The sequence below is a fragment of the Dipteris shenzhenensis genome, chromosome 15 (genome assembly GCF_047967505.1).
Source record: "Dipteris shenzhenensis isolate YYH24624 ecotype China chromosome 15, Dip_SZ_1.0, whole genome shotgun sequence".
NCBI lineage: Eukaryota > Viridiplantae > Streptophyta > Polypodiopsida > Gleicheniales > Dipteridaceae > Dipteris > Dipteris shenzhenensis.
The window spans coordinates 14,954,511-14,973,310 of record NC_141610.1 but is presented as its reverse complement, the minus strand read 5'-3'; the positions used below and the strand labels follow the sequence as shown (position 1 = coordinate 14,973,310).

The window sequence follows — 18,800 nt, the reverse complement described above, 5'->3', positions numbered from 1 at the left end:
GTCCTAGTGCTTGAGTTTCTCTAGTTTAGTATGGCACTCAGGAAGGGCCTTAGCGAGCCCTTGGCTCGATCCATAGTGGCTTGTATGAGTTACTTTTCTTATTGTACCTTGTCTCATAGGCAAGTGAGGCCTCCCAAACACGTTAATCTCTCTCTCTCGTGCAGCAACACCCTCTCACAGCCTCTCACGCCTCCCTCACCACCTCTTAGCGGCCTCACAACCCCCTCACTGTCCTCACGGTCCCCCCCCCGCCCTCCGCGGCCTACCTACCCCTCACCCCTTCGCGGTGGCTACCTACCCCTCCGTGGCTACTTGTGCATGTTCCCCCCACACCATTTCTGCACCCTCGCTGCCTGTTAGAATTATAGATATAATTCAACAGTGACCAATGTAATATAATAAGCTAGTTAGGGGCACTTTTCCCTCTCTAAGAGGTTTTTTCTCCTAACCGCAGTTAGTTCACTAACTATGGTTAGTGACTACTATGACTACTAAGGTTTTGTCACTAGGACAAAACCTTATCTTTTCACTCATTGAGTTGTACTCTCACACTCTTCTATTGCAACTCAGCTTTCAACTTCCAAGCTTCCAGCTCTCACTCTCTCTTGCTCTCTCTCACTCACCATCTCCTCACATTTGGTATCAGAGCGGGTTCAAGAGCTCCGTGCTCCCTGCTCCCTTCAGCTCCTACTCTTTGCCTCCAGCTCCAACCTTCCCGTTCAGCTCCAGCTACAGCCTGCGACATCTCGTCCGTACAGTCCGTACGACTGTACGGAATCCTACTGTACTGCACCGCTGCTTACCTGCTCGCCGTACTGCTCATCGTTCTGCGCCAAACAGCACCAACGTACCGTATTGCTCGTCCGTATACCCGCACGCCGTACAGATTAGCGACGCACAACGCCGTACAGCTTTGCTCCGTACCTCGCCGTTAGAGTGTCGTACAGATCTGCGCCACGTTTGTAGGCAACGTCGTCGTCCGTACTCCGTACTCCATTGTCCGTACGCAGTCCGTACTCTGCACTCCGTCCGTACTCTGCACTCCGTCGTCCGTACGCAGTCCGTACTCCGTACAACGAACGAATTCCGTACCAGACAGTTCCGTACAGTCAACATACTGTCCGTACATTGCTGCTGCAGGCATTCTGTGCAGAGTTTCATCTCTGCAAGTACTCGAGCAGTTAGTTTTTTTTTGGCAAGCTTTGTTTGCAGATAGCCATTGTTTGGCTGTATTTTTGGAAATACACTTGGAGCTTTGACAGACACATTTTAGATTTGGGGCTTTTGCAGACAGATCTGCAGATCTAGTCTAAAATTTGGGGCTTTTGTTCAGAAATTGCAGATTTGGGGCTTTTTGTAATTTTGCCCCTTTCTGGTTGCAATTTCAAGCCACAAATTGGGGCTTTTGTATTGGGAGAGCAATTTTTGGAGTATTCTTTCGACCAGCCAGCCTCTTTCTCTCATCCCCCTCTGTTTCGTCAGATTTTCTCTCTGTTCCAGTCTCCTAGTTTCGAGCCCACCTGTCCCTTCTCTTCTCTCAGCCTATTTTCTTCATCAGATTCGATTCAGTTATGGCTGATTCTGTAGACCCTGAGCTTGCGATGGGAGACCAGGATATCAACTACCATGCGGAGGATGACCGGGGTCTCTACGATGATCTGATTACAAAAAAAGCCTTTAGTGATTTCACCACTGCTCTTGATGGAAAGTTTGAGCAAGTTAACACGAATCAAACGGGGTTGACACAGCAACTCCAAGGGATTCAAACTACACTCACACTTTTGACTAGCACTGTTCAGGCGCTTACGCATGTGGATGCCATGGCTTCAGTGTTAGGTCCGAACATCACTCCATATCCTTTTCCCGGAGACCAAAAGTCTCGTACCAAGGAGGTTGTTGACACTTGGTTGCACAAGTGGCAAGTACACTTCCAGTTTCACCCTTATCGAGATGACAAGAAAATACAGCTTGCAGCTGGGTTTATGTCAGGAAAGGCTTTATTGTGGTGGAAGGAACTCCAACCCAAGCCTGCAACATGGATAGAATTCGAAGGGGTCTTCAGGAAAGAGTTTCTGAAGAAGGAGGAAGATTACGATATCGTAGGCAATCTCAAAGCGCTCGACATGTCCAAGCTGAATTTGACTTTTGAGGTTTATCTTCAGAGGTTTCGGGATTTGCAGACCAGAGCTACAAAGATGGATCCAATGACCTTGTTAGGTTTCTTTGTGGATGGTTTGCCTGACTCCTACAAGTTACAGATCAAGAACAACAAGTGTACCACGTTGCAAGAGGCCATGAATTACACGCGTATTTATGATACCATGGCCAGTGCAAAGGGAATCACAGTTGCCGACACGAGTGGAAAGAACAAGAGGAAGTTCTTCCAGTCTACCACTGGTACCAGGGAGACGAAGTCTATAGACAATGCCTCCAAGAAACATTTGACTCAGGCGAAGAATGGTCGTGCTCGTTTCCTTCATACCTTGAAGCTAAAAGAGGGACGTTGCTTCATCTACGGAGCGGGGCCACACTAAAAATGATTGTCCTAAGCGCAAGAACCACAAGCAAGTGCCGGGATCGAAGCTCCACGCGGGTTTGGGTACCAAAGCTAAGGGAGCTAATCAAGCTTCGATGACAGGTATTTATGTTAATGTCATTACCTGCCCACTTTCTTGTAATTGCACTTTTAATACTTCGTTCCATGATCTTTTCCGAGTTTATGGAGAAGTTAGGGACCAAAGAGTTCACATTCTCTTTGACCCGAGCAGCTCTCACAACTTTGTTAATTACAAACTTGTGCAGAAGATGGGGCTGTCCACGATACCTAGCGATCACACCTATGAGGTGCAGCTTCCAGCTGGGAAGCAGTTTTGGAATCGCAAGATTGAAGCGCTTTCTATCCGGATTCAAGAATACACAGTGGCTCTTACATGCTATGTCATGCACTTGGAGCATGTGGACTTGTTAATCGGAATAGAGTGGTTTAAAACCCATGATATTCGGATTGGATGGAAGGAACATACTCTTTCTTTTTTAGATAAATTTTGTATTCAGTGTGATAATATTCCCTCTTCTCAGGGACCTATTGTATCTGCGATGCAGCTTCGGAATATATTAAACACTTCTCATTATGATGTCTATCAGTGTGTTTTGATTCCGCTTTCTTCATTTGTTGTCTCTGTTAATAACAAGAATGATTTAAGTGCGTTTGAACACCGTGAATTGAGAACGTTGTTAGATGATTTCATGGATGTATTCCCTGCTCAACTGCCGGAAGGTTTACCTCCAGAACGGGCAGTAGATCATCGCATAGACTTAGTACCTGGGATTCAACCTATTAGAGTTCCACCTTATAGGATGAACCAGCTTGAGGAGGATGAGTTAGCTTCACAGCTACAGGATTATTTGAATATGGGCTATATTCGCCCAAGTAAATCACCTTGGGGAGCACATGTCCTCTTAAGAAAGAAGAAAGATTCTACATGGAGAATATGTATAGATTATAAACAATTGAATAAAGTGACAATTAAGAATCGATACCCTCTACCTCGTTCCGATGATCTAATAGACCGTTTGGCCAGAGCGAAGTATTTCACTAAGATTGATTTGCGAACGCAAATCCGTATCTATGCTAAACACATAGATAGAACCGCATTCCAAACTAGGTATGGCCACTACGAGTTTCTTGTATTACCTTTTGGTTTGACCAATGCTCTTGCCACCTTCCAATAAATGATGAACGATTTGTCCCGAGATTTTTTGGGCACATTCGTTGTAGTGTTCTTAGATGACATCTTGGTATATAGCCGAACGCTAGAGGATCACATAGGACACCTCCGGATTGTCTTAGTTATTCTAAGACAGCATAAGCTCTATGCCAAGATGAGTAAAAATGTGACTTCTTTATGAAGGAGATCATTTATTTAGGACACAAGATTTCTTCTGAAGGTACTAGCATTGATCTGGATCGTATCCAGAAGGTTTTAGAATGGCCTATCCCTCAGACCGTGAAACAACTTCGTTCTTTCCTAGGATTTACGGTATTTCTACGAAAGTCTGTGCGTGATTATTCACACATCACGGCACCCCTGACAAACATATTAAAAGGTCGTGAACACAGGTCTACCCAGCCGATCTCTTGGAATGATGCATTGAACAAGGCTTTTGAAACTATCAAGGAAGCACCCGTTCTTCCATTACCTGATCCTACCCGGCCTTATGTTTTAGAGGCCGATGCGAGTGATTTTGCGATCGGGGCAGCTTTATTCCAAGAGGGCAGACCTGTAGCTTTTGAGAGTAAGAAGCTAGACGACACCCAATATCACTCGCCCACACTAGAAAAAGAACTCTATGCAGTCATGTATGCACTGAAGATTTGGAGACATTACTTGTATGGTTCGAAGTTTCTTGTATTGATCGATCATCAGTCAATCAAGTATGTGTGTGATGCGTCTGAATTGAGGGGACCGAAAGCTAGATGGGCGGAATTAATGCAAGATTTTGATTTTGAAATACGTTATCGCAAGGGTTCGTTGAATAGTGTGGCGGATGCCTTAAGTCGAGTCAAGTTTATAAATGCTATGTAATTTACGCAAATATCCTCAGACCTATTTCAATCCTTAAGAGGGCTTTGTGCAACTGAGTCATTTCAGTTCTTATTGGCAGAAAGTCCAACATGGGAGCTCCATGGTTGACCAAGACTCAGGGATTGTGCCCCCTACGATACAGGTGGCGGGAGGTCAATGGATGATTAGGAATGGCTTGCTCTTCCGGAATGGAAAGATTTGTGTGCCAGATGTTCTGAAACTTCGATCCAAGATTCTCTGGGAGCGTCATGATGCTCCTAGTGCTAGACATCCGCGTATACATCGGACTCTGTCTCTTGTGAAGCATACCTTTTATTGGCCTAAAATACGTGCATTTATTGAAAACTGTGGTAGGTTGCCGGGTTTGTCAGGTTACTAAGGTAGAACGCCTTAGAAGCGCGGGTTTATTACAATCATTGCAAATTCCAGGTACTAAATGGGAAAGTATTTCCATGGATTTTACTACTGGTTTACCTAGAACGCCCAAGGGTCATGACTCCATTTGGGTCATAGTCGACTGTCTAACAAAAATGGCTCGATTCTTACCTACTAGAACAACTATTTCAGCTGTTCAGCTGGCTCACGAGTTTGTGGACCACTTGTTTAAGCTATATGGTTTGCCCTCTGACATAGTCAATGACAGGGACTCAAAGTTTACAAGTAACTTTTGGACACTTCTTTTTGAGAAGTTAGAATCTACTCTAAGTATGAGTTGCTCAGATCATGCACAATCCGATGGCAGTATAGAGAAGGTCAACCAATTGGTTGAAGATATGCTTCGGGCATATGTTTCTAAGAGACAGTCTTCATGGGAAGATTATCTACCTATGATAGAATTTGCTTATAACAATGCAAAGCATTCGAGTACTAGTTACAGTCCTTTTATGCTTATGTACGGGTTTCAACCTAAGTCACCAATTATGGTTGGGTTAAAAGGAATCCAAACTGATGCTGCAAAGACCTTCTTGCTAGACATGCAGGAAATGTTGCAGTTTGCCAAGGAGTCGATTAGAAGTGCCTAAGATCGGGGATTTTATGCTAATAGACATCGTTCACCTAGAGAGTTCTCTGAAGGAACAATGGTATATTTGCGAATTCCCAAGGAATCCAAGAGCCTAAGTACTGATTTCGTTCCAAAGTTATCCCCTAGATACTGTGGTCCATTCAAGGTCATTAAAAGAATTGGACCACTTGCATATCGACTAGAATTGCCTCCTGATGTTAAAGTACATCCAGTATTTCATGTCAATAGACTGAAAGAAGTATTGGGTGCGGATGATCAACTTGTTTCTTCTCAAGAAATAATAGAAGTTACAGATTTGACTTTTATTCCACACAAACCTCAGTGTATTCTTGAATTTCGTGAAAGATAGATTCGTAATAGAACTATCACGGAATACAAGATCAAGTGGAAGGATCGTGTTGAGGAGGATGCAACATGGGAGACATTACAGAACCTCCAAAGGACATTCTCGGGTTTTTTAGCGAACTCAGGAGTGAGTTCTTAGAGGAGGTGAAGTATGTCATGTGCACGGATTGGTATCCGACGTGTACTGGGTACACAAGACTAGTTCAGGTAGCCTGGGGAGGCTTAGAGCTAGGCAGGCTTGATTCTCGGGTTGAGTGGCAAGGGTACGAACCAGTTAGAGGTCTTTGCTGTTTTTGGCGCTTGGGGCCCGAGTCTATATAAGGGGCCCAAAGGTTCAGTTCTCAGGGAGCCGATGGGAGCAAAGTTCGTTCCCAAGTGCTAGGTCTGATCCTGGATTGAGTCGCGGACACGCGCCTGCATCATAGCGTAGCCCAAGGCCCAACAGCAGATCCCAGGCTTCACAGCGCCACCTGGTGGTATGGGACACCAGGCTAGTTAGGATCTGGTTGGGAGTTCGTGCCAGTAGCTCAGCTCGTGGCTCGAAGGGGACATCTCTTGATTCGGGATCACATCCCGTAGATGTCATGGTTGGGTGGTGAGCAGCCTGCTCAGTTTCCTCACGTTGGTGTGTTCTTGTGTTTGCTTGCAGATCAGAGGTTTCAGGAGTGCTGGGACGTGTCAATATGCCCAAGTGTCAAAGCTTATGCCTACAAGAGACTCTACTATCCCAGGGTGTACCTGTTGCAAGAAAAATCCCCAAAGGCAACACGAGGCCATCCAAGGCAACACGAGGCCTTTCCAAAATGCAAATGAAGCAAAATTTGGAAAAAGCCAATGTCCCATCATGTATGACCACATGGGATAATTGGTGCCATCAAGCTTGTCATCAACCCCAATCATCCCAAACAAATCATCTTTGCCACCAGACATGGTGCTGAAATACAAGACAAATGCACCAACGGGCAAAGCAAATGAGAGAAAGGCAACCTCTCATAATCAAGTAACAAAAATATGCCCAAGCTTCAAAGCTTATGCCTGCAAGAGACTCTGTTGTCCCACGATGTACCTGTTGCAAAAAAAATCCCCAAAGGCAACACGAGGCCGTCCAAGGCAACACGAGGCCTTTCCAAAATGCAAATGAAGCAGAAATTGGAAAGAGCCAATGCAACAACGGCTTACCCAATGATGTAGCCCGAAAGGACAGCAATGAAAGGCTCTGAATACGAGCAAATGAGGGTTGGAAATGAGAATTACAGCAAAAGAAAGTGCTCCCACGAGGAGAAGAGCACTTAGAAATGGAGAGAAAGAGATCCAATGGAGGACAACTTGCAGCCCAAGGCAAAGGGATGCCAAATCGGGAAGAATGGGCTCACGGAGTGAACTCCAGATCACTTCAACACACTCCAAATGGCTTCAACAGCCGGCACGCAGCTCGAGGCAGCTCCGAAATGCTGGCACGCACTCCGAAACAGCTTCAAAATGCTGAGAAGTATTCAAACTAGCTGGCATGCACTTCGAGGTAGGTTCAAACAACCTTTCGAAGCATTAAATGCAGATGCAGCAAGTCCGTACAGCCTGTACAGACTGTACGGATGGCCATACAGTCGCCAAACAGCAAACTGCAGTCACACGTGTGAATTAAATGAACCGTACAATTATACAGATTCCGTACAGCAGGTAGCCGCCACACGTGTGAAGTGATTTCTGAGAAAAAACAGCTCCCTTCGCCTCAAAATGCAGCTCCCTTCGCGGTGGATGCTCCAAAATGCGATCTTCTCACTTCAAGATCAGGGTTTTCGCAACAGAAGTGCTTGGAGAGGCTTCAAACACTCACGGGTGTGTAGAAACCAGTAAAACCAGCAGGAATGAGGTCTCAGGAGGCTGCCAAACAGCTTGGGAAAGCTGTCAAGGGCTGAGGGAATGGATTCCCGACCTCCTCTGATACCACTGTTGGGTGTTGGAAGCAATGGAAGCAACAAGGAGAAAAACGAGATGCTGTAATAGATTGCTGCAAAAACTGAAGTGTGGAGGCTCAAGGAAGAGCCAACATAACAAAACCCCAGGGCTAAATGCCCTAACTAGACTAAGTGTCCTAACTGACCTAGATGGTACATAAACTAACAGTACCAATAGTCCTAACTAACTATAACTAAGCCTACAAGGCACATTACCAAGGTATAAGTGGCATCTATAGATAGCCTATGAGATGGCCTACACCTTACACCCCAATGAGACAATGAGCATCCATCTCTGGTCATACACCAGCATGTGGCTTGGAATTGGTTCTCTGACAACCCACACGGGAATTAACAACTTCCCCCACCCTAGCGTCCACTGGCTTACTGGATTATCCAAGCATTGGGTGAAAACATAAATAAACTACCCATAGCATCTGAGATCAATCTTGAACTGCAAGCATTCACTTGGAATCCTCCTGCCAACCGGGCTTCTCCAAAACAGTCCATGCAAATGGCAAACACAACAAAGCATGAGTGATTTCTTCTTCAGCCTGAACACAAAGTATTGAGCTAATACATGAGCTAAAGCATTCAAAACAGCAGTTAGCTGCTGCCACGTTGCCTTGCAGGCAGTCTCCCTTTAAACAGCCTGTGAAAAGCTCAAACAGCTCCTCACGACAGAGACCGTACAGTGTCCATTCCAGCTTGTCAGCAGCTGACCATACAGCCACGTGCATCAGCCCGTAATTAGCAGTCCGTACAGCCTTTGCTCTCTATCCTGTATTCTGCTAGCAGTCCGTACACACAAACGTAGGTGACCGTACCTGCAACGCCTGTACTTTCAAGCATAGATGGTCATGCCACAGTCCGTACACAGCCGTACACCTTTAGCAGCAACGAATGCTGTGTACGTCGGCCTGTACCAACAGTCGTACCTCTCCATACCAGCAGCAATCAATGACCCGTACAGCCGTACGACAGTAGAAAAAGGTGTTCCATACAGCCTCACGACCACAGCCATCCATCATGTGTAGCTATCCACCACCCGCGAGATCCCATCGTCTCTCTACAAGTGCCTCCCGTGAACTTACGTGCGCCATTTTCCCCTCTCAAACCTTCCAAGGTCTTCCCTTCTAGGAAGGCATGCATGCCACGTGGCAGCCCATGCCTTGGGTTGCCCCCAAGGGCCTCATTTGCCCCTAGGCCCCCTCTGGTGGGGCCTTTTTAAAAGCCCACCAATGGCCAACCTTAACTCTAAGGTTCATTGGGCCCCTCTTGGCCCTAGACCTTTCATTTGACCCCAAAGCAATAATGCTAGGGGTTCTAGCACATAGAGTAACCCGCACCCCTTCTTTTCCCAAAGTCCTGGCCAAGACAACATGCATGCGCCAAAAAATCACGCCCTCGTGACACAGGGAGACAATTCTGTGACAGATCAGAAGCAGCAGGGGATGGCCATACCACCACAAGATATAGAGGATGACCGGGCACAGCAATGCGTCACAGACTTCTATACATTTGAGTCAGCCCCAGGACACAGTGGAGTGGAGGAGGAGGAGCTAGCCGACATGAGAGCAGTCTAGATGAGCAGCTGCCACAAAACCATCAAGAGAGGGGAGACCACATGCATGACAGAGAGTCCCCAAAGTACACTCTATTGAGGTCCGCCGACCTATCACAGCTTTCCTCGGGGGGGACCAACACAGATGAGGGGTCACTCTGGACATAGCTCAAAGAGTCCAGAGAGCAAGGAGACCGTGTCCCCCACCGCACCGCGAGACAGCTCAACAGACACAGATACGAGACATCTTCGTAGCCCACCAAAGAGCCATCACTGTACCAGGCTTCAGTTTCTGATTCTGTTCTAAGTCCAAGTGCCGAGACTGACTTGTTTTTCAATTTGTTCCTGATACTGGATAGATTGATCTAGCCCACTATGCAGTTGCAGTTGACTATTTCCATTCATGATTATGACTTTGTTAGCATAGATTAGTACTCAGCAAGGGTCCTAGCGTGCCCTTTGCTTCAACCCATTGAGGCTTGTATGAGTTCGTGTTTCTATGTACTTTGTCCCATAGGCCCGCGAGGCCTCCCGTGGACGTTAAAATCTCTCTCTCTCTCTCTCTCTCTCTCTCTCCCCCCCCCAGGTTGATGCCATCTAAAAGGCAGTGATGTTCCTCGACAAAGTCTGGGCCTTTCCCAAGTGGAGATTACCGAGGCTAGCATTAAGTCCTCCAGGCAACTAGCAGAGAGCGGTGTTGAAACGGCACAGATATCCACGTGGTTTGGTAGCCACGGCATTCAGATGGATAGACTTCCCCCTTTTCAGTACAGTCTGGATGCACCACTCGAGATGATCTCACGAGATGAGATCAATCATATCATACGGTTGGACCTCCTCCACCTCCATGACATGATATGATACGACCTGTTTTCTTCTATTTTGCTTGAGCTACTGAGCTCCTTTTTATTTCAGCATAGTATAGTACTAAGCAAGGGCCTTAGCGCGCCCTTTGCTCCAGCCCTTTGTGACTTGTATGAGTTTTTTTCCCTTTTCGTGTTTTCCGCACTTTGTCCCATAGGCTTGCGAGGCCTCCCGCGAAACACCGCCACACATGTCCTCTGTGCCCAAGCCCACTACCTGTCATCTATTCACTACGCAAACTGTGTAGGCTTCACTTCGCCGGCTCCACAACCAAAAAGCACAGGATCATGAGGGCCTTCACACAAAACACTTCGCACATGGGCAGGAAGTTCTAGCACCAATTCTTGCACATATGTTTAACCTTGCAATTTGTCACGGCTTCCCACCACTTTGTCACGGCTTCCCACCAGCATGGAGCACCAACACTATTGTATCAATACACAAAGCAGGAGACCTCAAGGACACCAGGAACTATCACACCCTCATGATTGGCCACATTGGCCAAGATCTATGGATCGGTACTAGAGAGGGAGATCAGCAGCCATACAAAGGCACGGGGGCAGCGAACACTAAGGTAGGCAAGATTCAAGAGGCAGCACTCTACTCTAGACCACATTTTCACTCTGAGGGCTGTCATTGAGGAGGCGAGGTTTAGACATCAGAAAGTCTAGAATGTTTTGTAGACTTTCGTAAGGCTTTCGAACGTGTCCCACTATCCCGCATGATCAGGAGATGCAGATTCCACAGACGTTGATCTGGGGTGTGATGAGCCTATGAGTCAGTCAGAGGTAGGATCCGTGCTCCTGGCGGTCTATCAAATTGGGTCGAGAGCACCATTGGGGTAAAGCAGGGCTGCCCTCTCTCACCGACTCTCTTTGGACTCTACATCGATGAGATCACATCTTTCATAGATTGCCTAAGGGGCGAGGGATCATTACTAGGTGATCTCCTCATACAGATATTGCTATATGCTGATGATATAGTCCTTATATCCTCTTCGGCAGAGGGGCTGCAGAGAGAATTAGAGGTGTTTTGCAGAGAGAGAGACCTGACGGTCAACCTTGGGAAACTAAGGTTATGATCTTCAACACCTCACGAGCAGTGATTCGTTGACTTAGTTTCACCTATCGTGGCGAGCCAGTGGAGATAGTGCAATCATACACATATTTGGGAGCAATCTTCACAGGACCCATCTTCACGATGACCCATGCAGCCCAGACACAGCTCACACAAGGGCAAAGTGCTTTGGCTAGACTAGAGCGACAATGCTTCCAGGCACACTTCTAGGATCCACTGACGAAGGGTTGGCTTTTTGACACACTGGTGCGACGGACTGCCATGTATGCAACACCATTCTGGGGATGCGACCTTCCGAGGGTGGAGGGGCTTCAAGCGGCTACAAGGGACGATGGGATCCAAGATGATCCGATGTAAGCCCTCAATCCCACATGAGATAGTACAGGCAGAGTTCGCCATGACACCTCTCCAGGTTGATGCCATCTTTTAGACAGTGACTTTCATTCACAGGGGCTAGGACTTACCCCACTGGAGACTTCCAAGGTTGGCCCTAGAGTCATCCAAACGACTAGCAGAGAGCGAGGCAGACACATGGTATGCACGAGATGAGATCAACTGTATCATACGGTTAGACCTCCTCCACCAAGATGAGATCAACCGTATCATACGGTTAGACCTCCTCCAGCTTCATACATCCCCGATTTGGGGGGAGGACCAGGAGCTCCCTACCAAGACCCAATTTTATCGTGACCACCTCCTAAGAGTATCAGAGAAGGGATTCATCATCAAACCCCAGTATCTCGAGGACAGAGAAGTCCCCCATGCACTGAGGATTGCCATTGGTCAGATGCGGGTTTCATCCCATCAACTGAGGATTGAGGCAGGGAGAGCAGCAGGTATATCCAAAGAGCCGCAGGTATGCACGCTATGTACGTTGGGGTCAGTTGAGACAGAGAAGCATTTTCTTTGTGTTTGCCCTACCTACTACAAGATCCAGGGACGCTACCACTGTCTCTACTAGGAGGCGCCGGCATCCAAATATACACTAGTACTTATCCACAGGGTTATGCACAAATTCACCACAAGCCCAAGACAATAAACCATTGACTCCATCATGTATGATATGGACTAGCTCCTATGATATTTGCCTTTAACATCAATAGCACCCACAATGGATGTAGAACTTCATATCAACAATCACATGTTTGTATCTTGGACATGACCAGCATAGACCTATCAAATTGACCAGTATTGACAAGAATCGGGTCTCCAAGTGTGAAGATGATCAAGGATTGAAAGTTTACGGCTTTTAAGAGCAATTACTCAGACTATGTTTCAAGTTTACAGAGCCGCAAGCTTTCTGTACGCCTTGCAAGCCTGATCAAATTCTTGCCCATTTGCTATCCCTTTTCTCGGCCCTTTGTCACGACTGATCCATTTCCATGACCAGATTTGTATCGAGCTTTATCTGATGGAGATTCGTCGGCACAGGGAGACACTTCTGCAACACATCAGAGAGCAGCAAGGGATGGCCAGACCACCACAGGATATAGAGGATGACCCGGCACAGCAACGCGTCACAAACTTCTATACATTTGAGTCAGCCCCAGGACACAGTGGAGTGGAGGAGGAGCTAGCCGACATGAGAGTAGTCTAGATGAGCAGCCGCCACAGTACCATCGAGAGAGGAGCGCAGAGACCACATGCGCGACAAAGAGTCCCCAGAGTACACTCTATTGAGGTCCGACCTATCACAGCTTTCCTGAGGGGGGACCGACAGAGACGAGGGGTCACTCTGGACATAGCTCAGAGAGTCCAGAGAGCGAGGAGACCGCGTCCCCCACCGCAGCACGAGACAGCTTGACAGATAGATACAAGACATCTTCGCAGCCCACGAGAGAGCCATCACTGTACCAGGCTTCAGTTTCTGATTCTGTTCTGAGTCTTAGTGCCGAGATTGACTTGTTTTTCAGTTTGTTCCTGGATAGATTGATCTGGCCCACTATGTAGTTGCAGTTGACTATATCTATTCATGATTATGACTTTGTTAGCATAGATTAGTACTCAGCAAGAGTCCTAGCGTGCCCTTTGCTTCAGCTCACTGAGGCTTGTATGAGTTCATTTTTCTGTGTACTTTGTCCCATAGGCCCATGAGGCCTACCGTGGACATTAATCTCTCTCTCTCTCTCCCCCCCCCCCCCCCCCCAGCCACATCCACACAGCCCCCCTTGCCCCTCCCACCTCCAACTCACTTCTCGCTCTCTCTTTTCCCCCTTCTCCCCACAAACCCCCCCCCTCCCCACCCCAAACCCCCCCTTTTCTCCAGGCCCCCCCACCAGAGTGGCTTCTACAAATAGGATATAAGCCCATATTCTTTGACCGTACAACCCACCACGTGTGTCCGTACAACCCATACAGCATATAATTCATTCTCAAAGCAAACATCCGTACGCCATACGCCACTAACCCCTGTACATTGTTCCTAGTGTTCTTGCCTTGCCGTTGCCAACACTGTCCAGACCAGGGCAACAAGTAAAACCATATTGATGCTTCAACACAATTCAAAAGTGCTTTACTTAAGTTGGAAAATTTGACCGTTTGGAAGCCACTAATGGGGCAGAAAGCCCACATTGACAAGGTTCTATCTGAGGTTTAAAAACAAGAGAAAGTGCAAGAGGAATGGAGAAAGGAATGGAAAGTGCAAGACGAATAAAAGAAAGAGGCACCAGAACGAAGGAGAAGCTGCAAACCATGGAAGGATAAGCTGAAATTTTTTAAGGGAATGGAAGAGTCACCCCGGGCTGCATCAAACACGTGCAAGGCAATGGAAGACTTCAAATTAGACTAATTGAATTGTGCTCAAGAGTATAGAAATAGTAAATATATATGTGTACCAAGACCTTGTACAAAAGGTGTGCACAGTGTGCCACCATCTAGCAGCAAGGTATTGCCTAGATATGGACCCCTGTGACTACAAGACTGCTATCCTACCTCCTTGTGGCACCTTCAAAACATTGTCAACTTGCATGCTCTCCTAGAGCTCCAGTTGGCTGCGAAATGATGCCTTGCAAACGCACCTTCTTGCTGCTCCAGCGGACAGCTGCTTCTGATCTGCAGCCAATGGTGAGGCACAAGTCTCCTTTTAATCATGTCCTTCTTGCTGCTGTGTAGGCAGCCTGGCATGAGGAAATACCGTTGGTGTTCTGGACCTTCCTGCTGCTGTGTAGACAGCCCAAACTAAGGCACCTGAACAGTGAATGAGCACTGCCCACCTTGGGCTTTTATATAGGGCTTGGAAGCCCTTGGAAAATGCCAGACCAGTCTGCAGACTGGTCTGACCAAGCTCTGCAGACATAAGTCTGCTCAATCATTGCGCCCTGCTGCCATGTGGCAACTCTGTACCCTGCACCTGTCTGCTGCAGGTTTGCCCCAACCGGCCATCTGCTCCAGACTGCACCTGTTTGCTGCACAGGTGCTGCAGATGTGTTCACAACTATCACCATTTGGTACTTCTCTCAATAAAGAAAGTATAATCTATATCAGAAATTGACTTCGGTCAAAGAATGTTGACTTTGGTTAACTAAGAATAAGTTTTATTGTTTTAAATTTGCTTTGCATTGGTAAAAGAGAACTATGGGGATGCCCACAAGGGACTAGGATTAGTCTCGCTAACCTCTATGGGTTAAAGTGTTGGAATTTGTTTGTGCAATGTGTAGGACCCAAGAGAGTGCAAAAAGGACCCAAGATTGGGGAGAAAAGCACAAAAAGCAGATCCCACAAGGCTCTAAAGCAAGGACAAGGGGGCGCCTCTTTAAAAAGAGGGCCCACAACACTAAAAAGGCACCTAAAGCCTCCAATTTAGGAAGAAAAGCCTAAAAGCTTGGCTTTTATGTAAAAGTATCTTTTTTAAAGCATGCCCTAGGTTTTTGCTAGGCCAAGTCTATAAAAGAAAGGCCTCAGGCCTCCAAGATGTATTCAGAATTGTACTCAGTTCATGCTCTTTTTAGAGCCAATTGTACAAAGTATTTTCTATTGCAATAAAGACCTTCGGGGGGGTCCAGCCCTTATTTTTGGGCCCTAGTGCTGTATTCTGTTCTCCCTCTCCCCCTCCTAGAGTTGTTTCTACTGCTGCGAATTGTGCCTTCTCCTTCCAGACCAAATTGCAATTTGTTCCAGCTTCATAATCTTGCAACAATCGCACGTGTGAGTGTTCGTACGAGAGAGATTCTGCTGCAATTTCTGTTCCAGCCGCCTGAACCTGCTGCGATTAGGGTTTCCAGCCCTTCCGGGAGCTCCAGAGTTCCAACGATTTGCTCCAGCAGGCTGATCTTGGTACTGGTAAAGGTTTCAACAGCCATCTGACTTGGCCTAGACAACCACAGTTTGGCTGTCCCTGCAAGGTCTCCTCTGCTCCAGGCTGCTGCCGCCACTGTTGCAGTCTTCTAACAACCCACATGGCATTTCTTCTAGGCTTATGGTCTACCACCTTCCCCAAGTCCTCCTCCTTGGGGGGTCACAGGTGGGGAGGTGACCCCAAAAATACCAACACATCGTGATTTTGTCAAAAGCATGTAAGTATCACTCAAAGAGATTCAGGCCCCTAGCTCCCTCATGCACAAAATGCGAAGTTAAGGTTTGAGACAAGCACATTGTGTTTATTTTACTTATTCATAAGTGGAAAGAATATTAAGCACAAAGCAGGTTTGTTCAAAGCTGCCTATACTTCAGCATGCAAGATCACATGTGCGTCATCCTCAATGCTTTCTGTCAACTATTACAATAAACAGCATCAGGAGATAACACAGTTATAGCAAGTTACAATTTCACATAGGTAACAGCATTATGGCTGTTTATCAAGCATTTGATTTGCCAAATGCAAAGCACAAGAGCATCAAGAAGAAGCACAACCTATGTGAAACTTTCTGTGAAGATGTGTCCTCTTGGTAATATCTAGACCCTTTAAACTCTCTTATTTAAAAGTGACAGAGACACCACCTATGATCCTCTACTGGCAAGATACGACTGTCCTGGGTTTCCAGAAAAGAAGCAAGCAGACATCAGTCACAAACACATTGCAAACTTTGACAGACTGACCAGTAATAATCAGAATCTAGGGCCTTCACCGACTATCAACCATACTATTGTCTTACCAGTTAAAGGTTCAACCTTGACGTGTGCTTGATGCAAAGTGTCACCAACTCTTGCTTCTCGTGTAGATCGCATTCCCGTAACGATATATCCTACTTGACCAGTCAATAGCAGCCCTGTTGGTGTCAATTCAGGATGCATTATCCCAGCATCCATAATCTCATATATTTGCCCTGTTGAAGCTGAAGCTATTTTGTCACCCTTCCGTAACATGCCATCAACTACAGCAACATGGCAAATAACACCTTTGTATTCATCATAATATGAGTCTAATAACAACGTTCGCAAAGGAGAACAAATTAGGCCTCTAGGGGGGGGTATCCGTTCTACTACTGCTGGCAAGACCTGTAAAAGCCCTTCCCCTGTCTTTGCCGATGTAAGAAGAGCATCATTGGGATCAAGATCAAACAAAGACTTAAGTTGGTTCTTGACCCTTCCAGGGTCAGCATTGGCTTGGTCAATCTTATTTATCACAGGGATAATCGTTAATTCAGACTCAAAAGCAAGGTAAAAGTTCGCGACTGTCTGTGCCTGAACACCTTGTGCTGCATCAACTACTAGTAGAACTCCCTGGCATGCAGCAAGAGACCTTGAAACCTCATAGCTAAAATCCACATGCCCTGGTGTATCTATGAGGTTCAATAAATATGATCTCTCATCACAGACCAACGATGAACCAACAGCATTGTTAATCTCATCCTGAACAGCAGTTGAACTCTTGTATCTGTAGAACATAGTTGCTGTTTGTGCTTTCACAGTGATGCCTCTTTCCCTTTCCACCTGTGCATCCACATCAGAAGAACAGTTAATTGTGACAATAAGGCAGAACACTATCATTAAAGTAATGTCATTTAAAAGCATCACAGACACATGCCACAGAAACTAAAAATGCAGAAGATAAGTATGAAATAACTGTCTTGCCCCCTAAAGATTTATCCTGGAAATCTATCCAATTGTCCGTTATGATTGATCGTGATGGAAAAACGTAAAGATGAAATAAGCAGATTATGTTTAGTACAAAAGGCTAAGAGAATGTTCAAGGAGAACGAGCTTAGAGAATGGCAGTACGTCCAAGCCCCATATTGATGCAAATGGCCCAAAAGGTTCCTTTCTTCACGACTTGGATTAAGGACTTCTAGTTAGACAGGACAATTATGGTTTTCCTTGCAATCTGGCATTCAAGTTTCATTCTAAGAAAATCACTTCTTAGGAAAAAGAGGCAAGGAAGCCTGTGATCCTATGATTCGTCCTATGAAGCGCAATGAAGTATGAACCAAAAATGCTACGAGTAATCTCTGAGAAATAATGTAGTAATTTTAACAATGACATTCAAAATGCTGTTAAAATTGAGTCAAACTACCCTGTATTAGATGAAAATCAAATTTCTACATTTGTAAGGCTGTTTCTTCAACTACCGAAAGCTTTGTCTTGTAAGAAAATCACTTCTAGGTTTATGAAAGCTTTTCGAAGCCATGTATTAACACCTAATTTTGAGTTAACCAACTTATGCAAAATCCCTATTGTGCGCTCCATATTTAAAATGGTTATGTGCAAGAGCCACGATTCCTACGACAGCAGCCAGCCAATCCATTGGATAGTGCGCAAGTTAGGCACGGAGGGAGGATCATGGAATGGGTCAACCTCCTTGACGCGCACAAACAATTGGCATCCAAAATGCACAAGCATGGATCGTGTCCACGAACTAGCATCCACAACGGAACGAACTAGCATCCACAACTTCACAGAGCTAAAGATGAAATACATGGTGAGCATACAGCTGCATGCACAAGGGCTCCCTTAGTCAAGTTCAAAGATTAACAATGAAGCGTGTCAATTGCAAGCATCAATTGCATGCTTCTCAGCTTTTGCATCCAGAGATCGTCAATTGCCAATGTCCGTCAATTGCAAGCATCACCCTATTTGCAGATGTCTAGTCCCATTCGATGCCATTAAAGCAGCGTGTAGACTATACTTACTAGGGAATGGGAACGTTCCAGGAACATTAAATGCCGGCACAGGAACGTTCTGAGAGTTTCAAATGCCGAAATGGGAACAAAAAGGCCATAGCACATGACACACCATCACATGATAGAAATATAGCAGAACATTTAAAACATATTTACAGCTTTCCATTAGACATTTAAACTAGCACCAACGAGTCGTGACTCATGACAAAGGTCAATACAGAATCTAGAATCAATATTTCAACTTCATTTGATAGAAAATCTACATCCTCTATAAAGTATAACAAGACAAGATGCCATAGATGTTGGATGATAGTCTATAGATTATAGAGC

The 18,800-nt window shown here is 46.0% G+C and overlaps 1 protein-coding gene across 3 annotated transcripts in view; it reads right to left on the bottom strand.

Annotated features, from left to right (window-relative positions):
* LOC147893421 (Small GTP-binding protein) overlaps positions 1–18,800 on the bottom strand; it is a 61,305-nt gene that overhangs the window by 32,587 nt on the left and 9,918 nt on the right. For all 3 annotated transcript variants that reach the window (XM_087386505.1, XM_087386504.1, XM_087386506.1), the window contains exon 2: positions 16,506–17,283. In XM_087386505.1, coding sequence (XP_087242631.1) covers positions 16,506–17,283 — 778 coding nt within the window. The remainder of the gene's footprint in view (positions 1–16,505; positions 17,284–18,800) is intronic.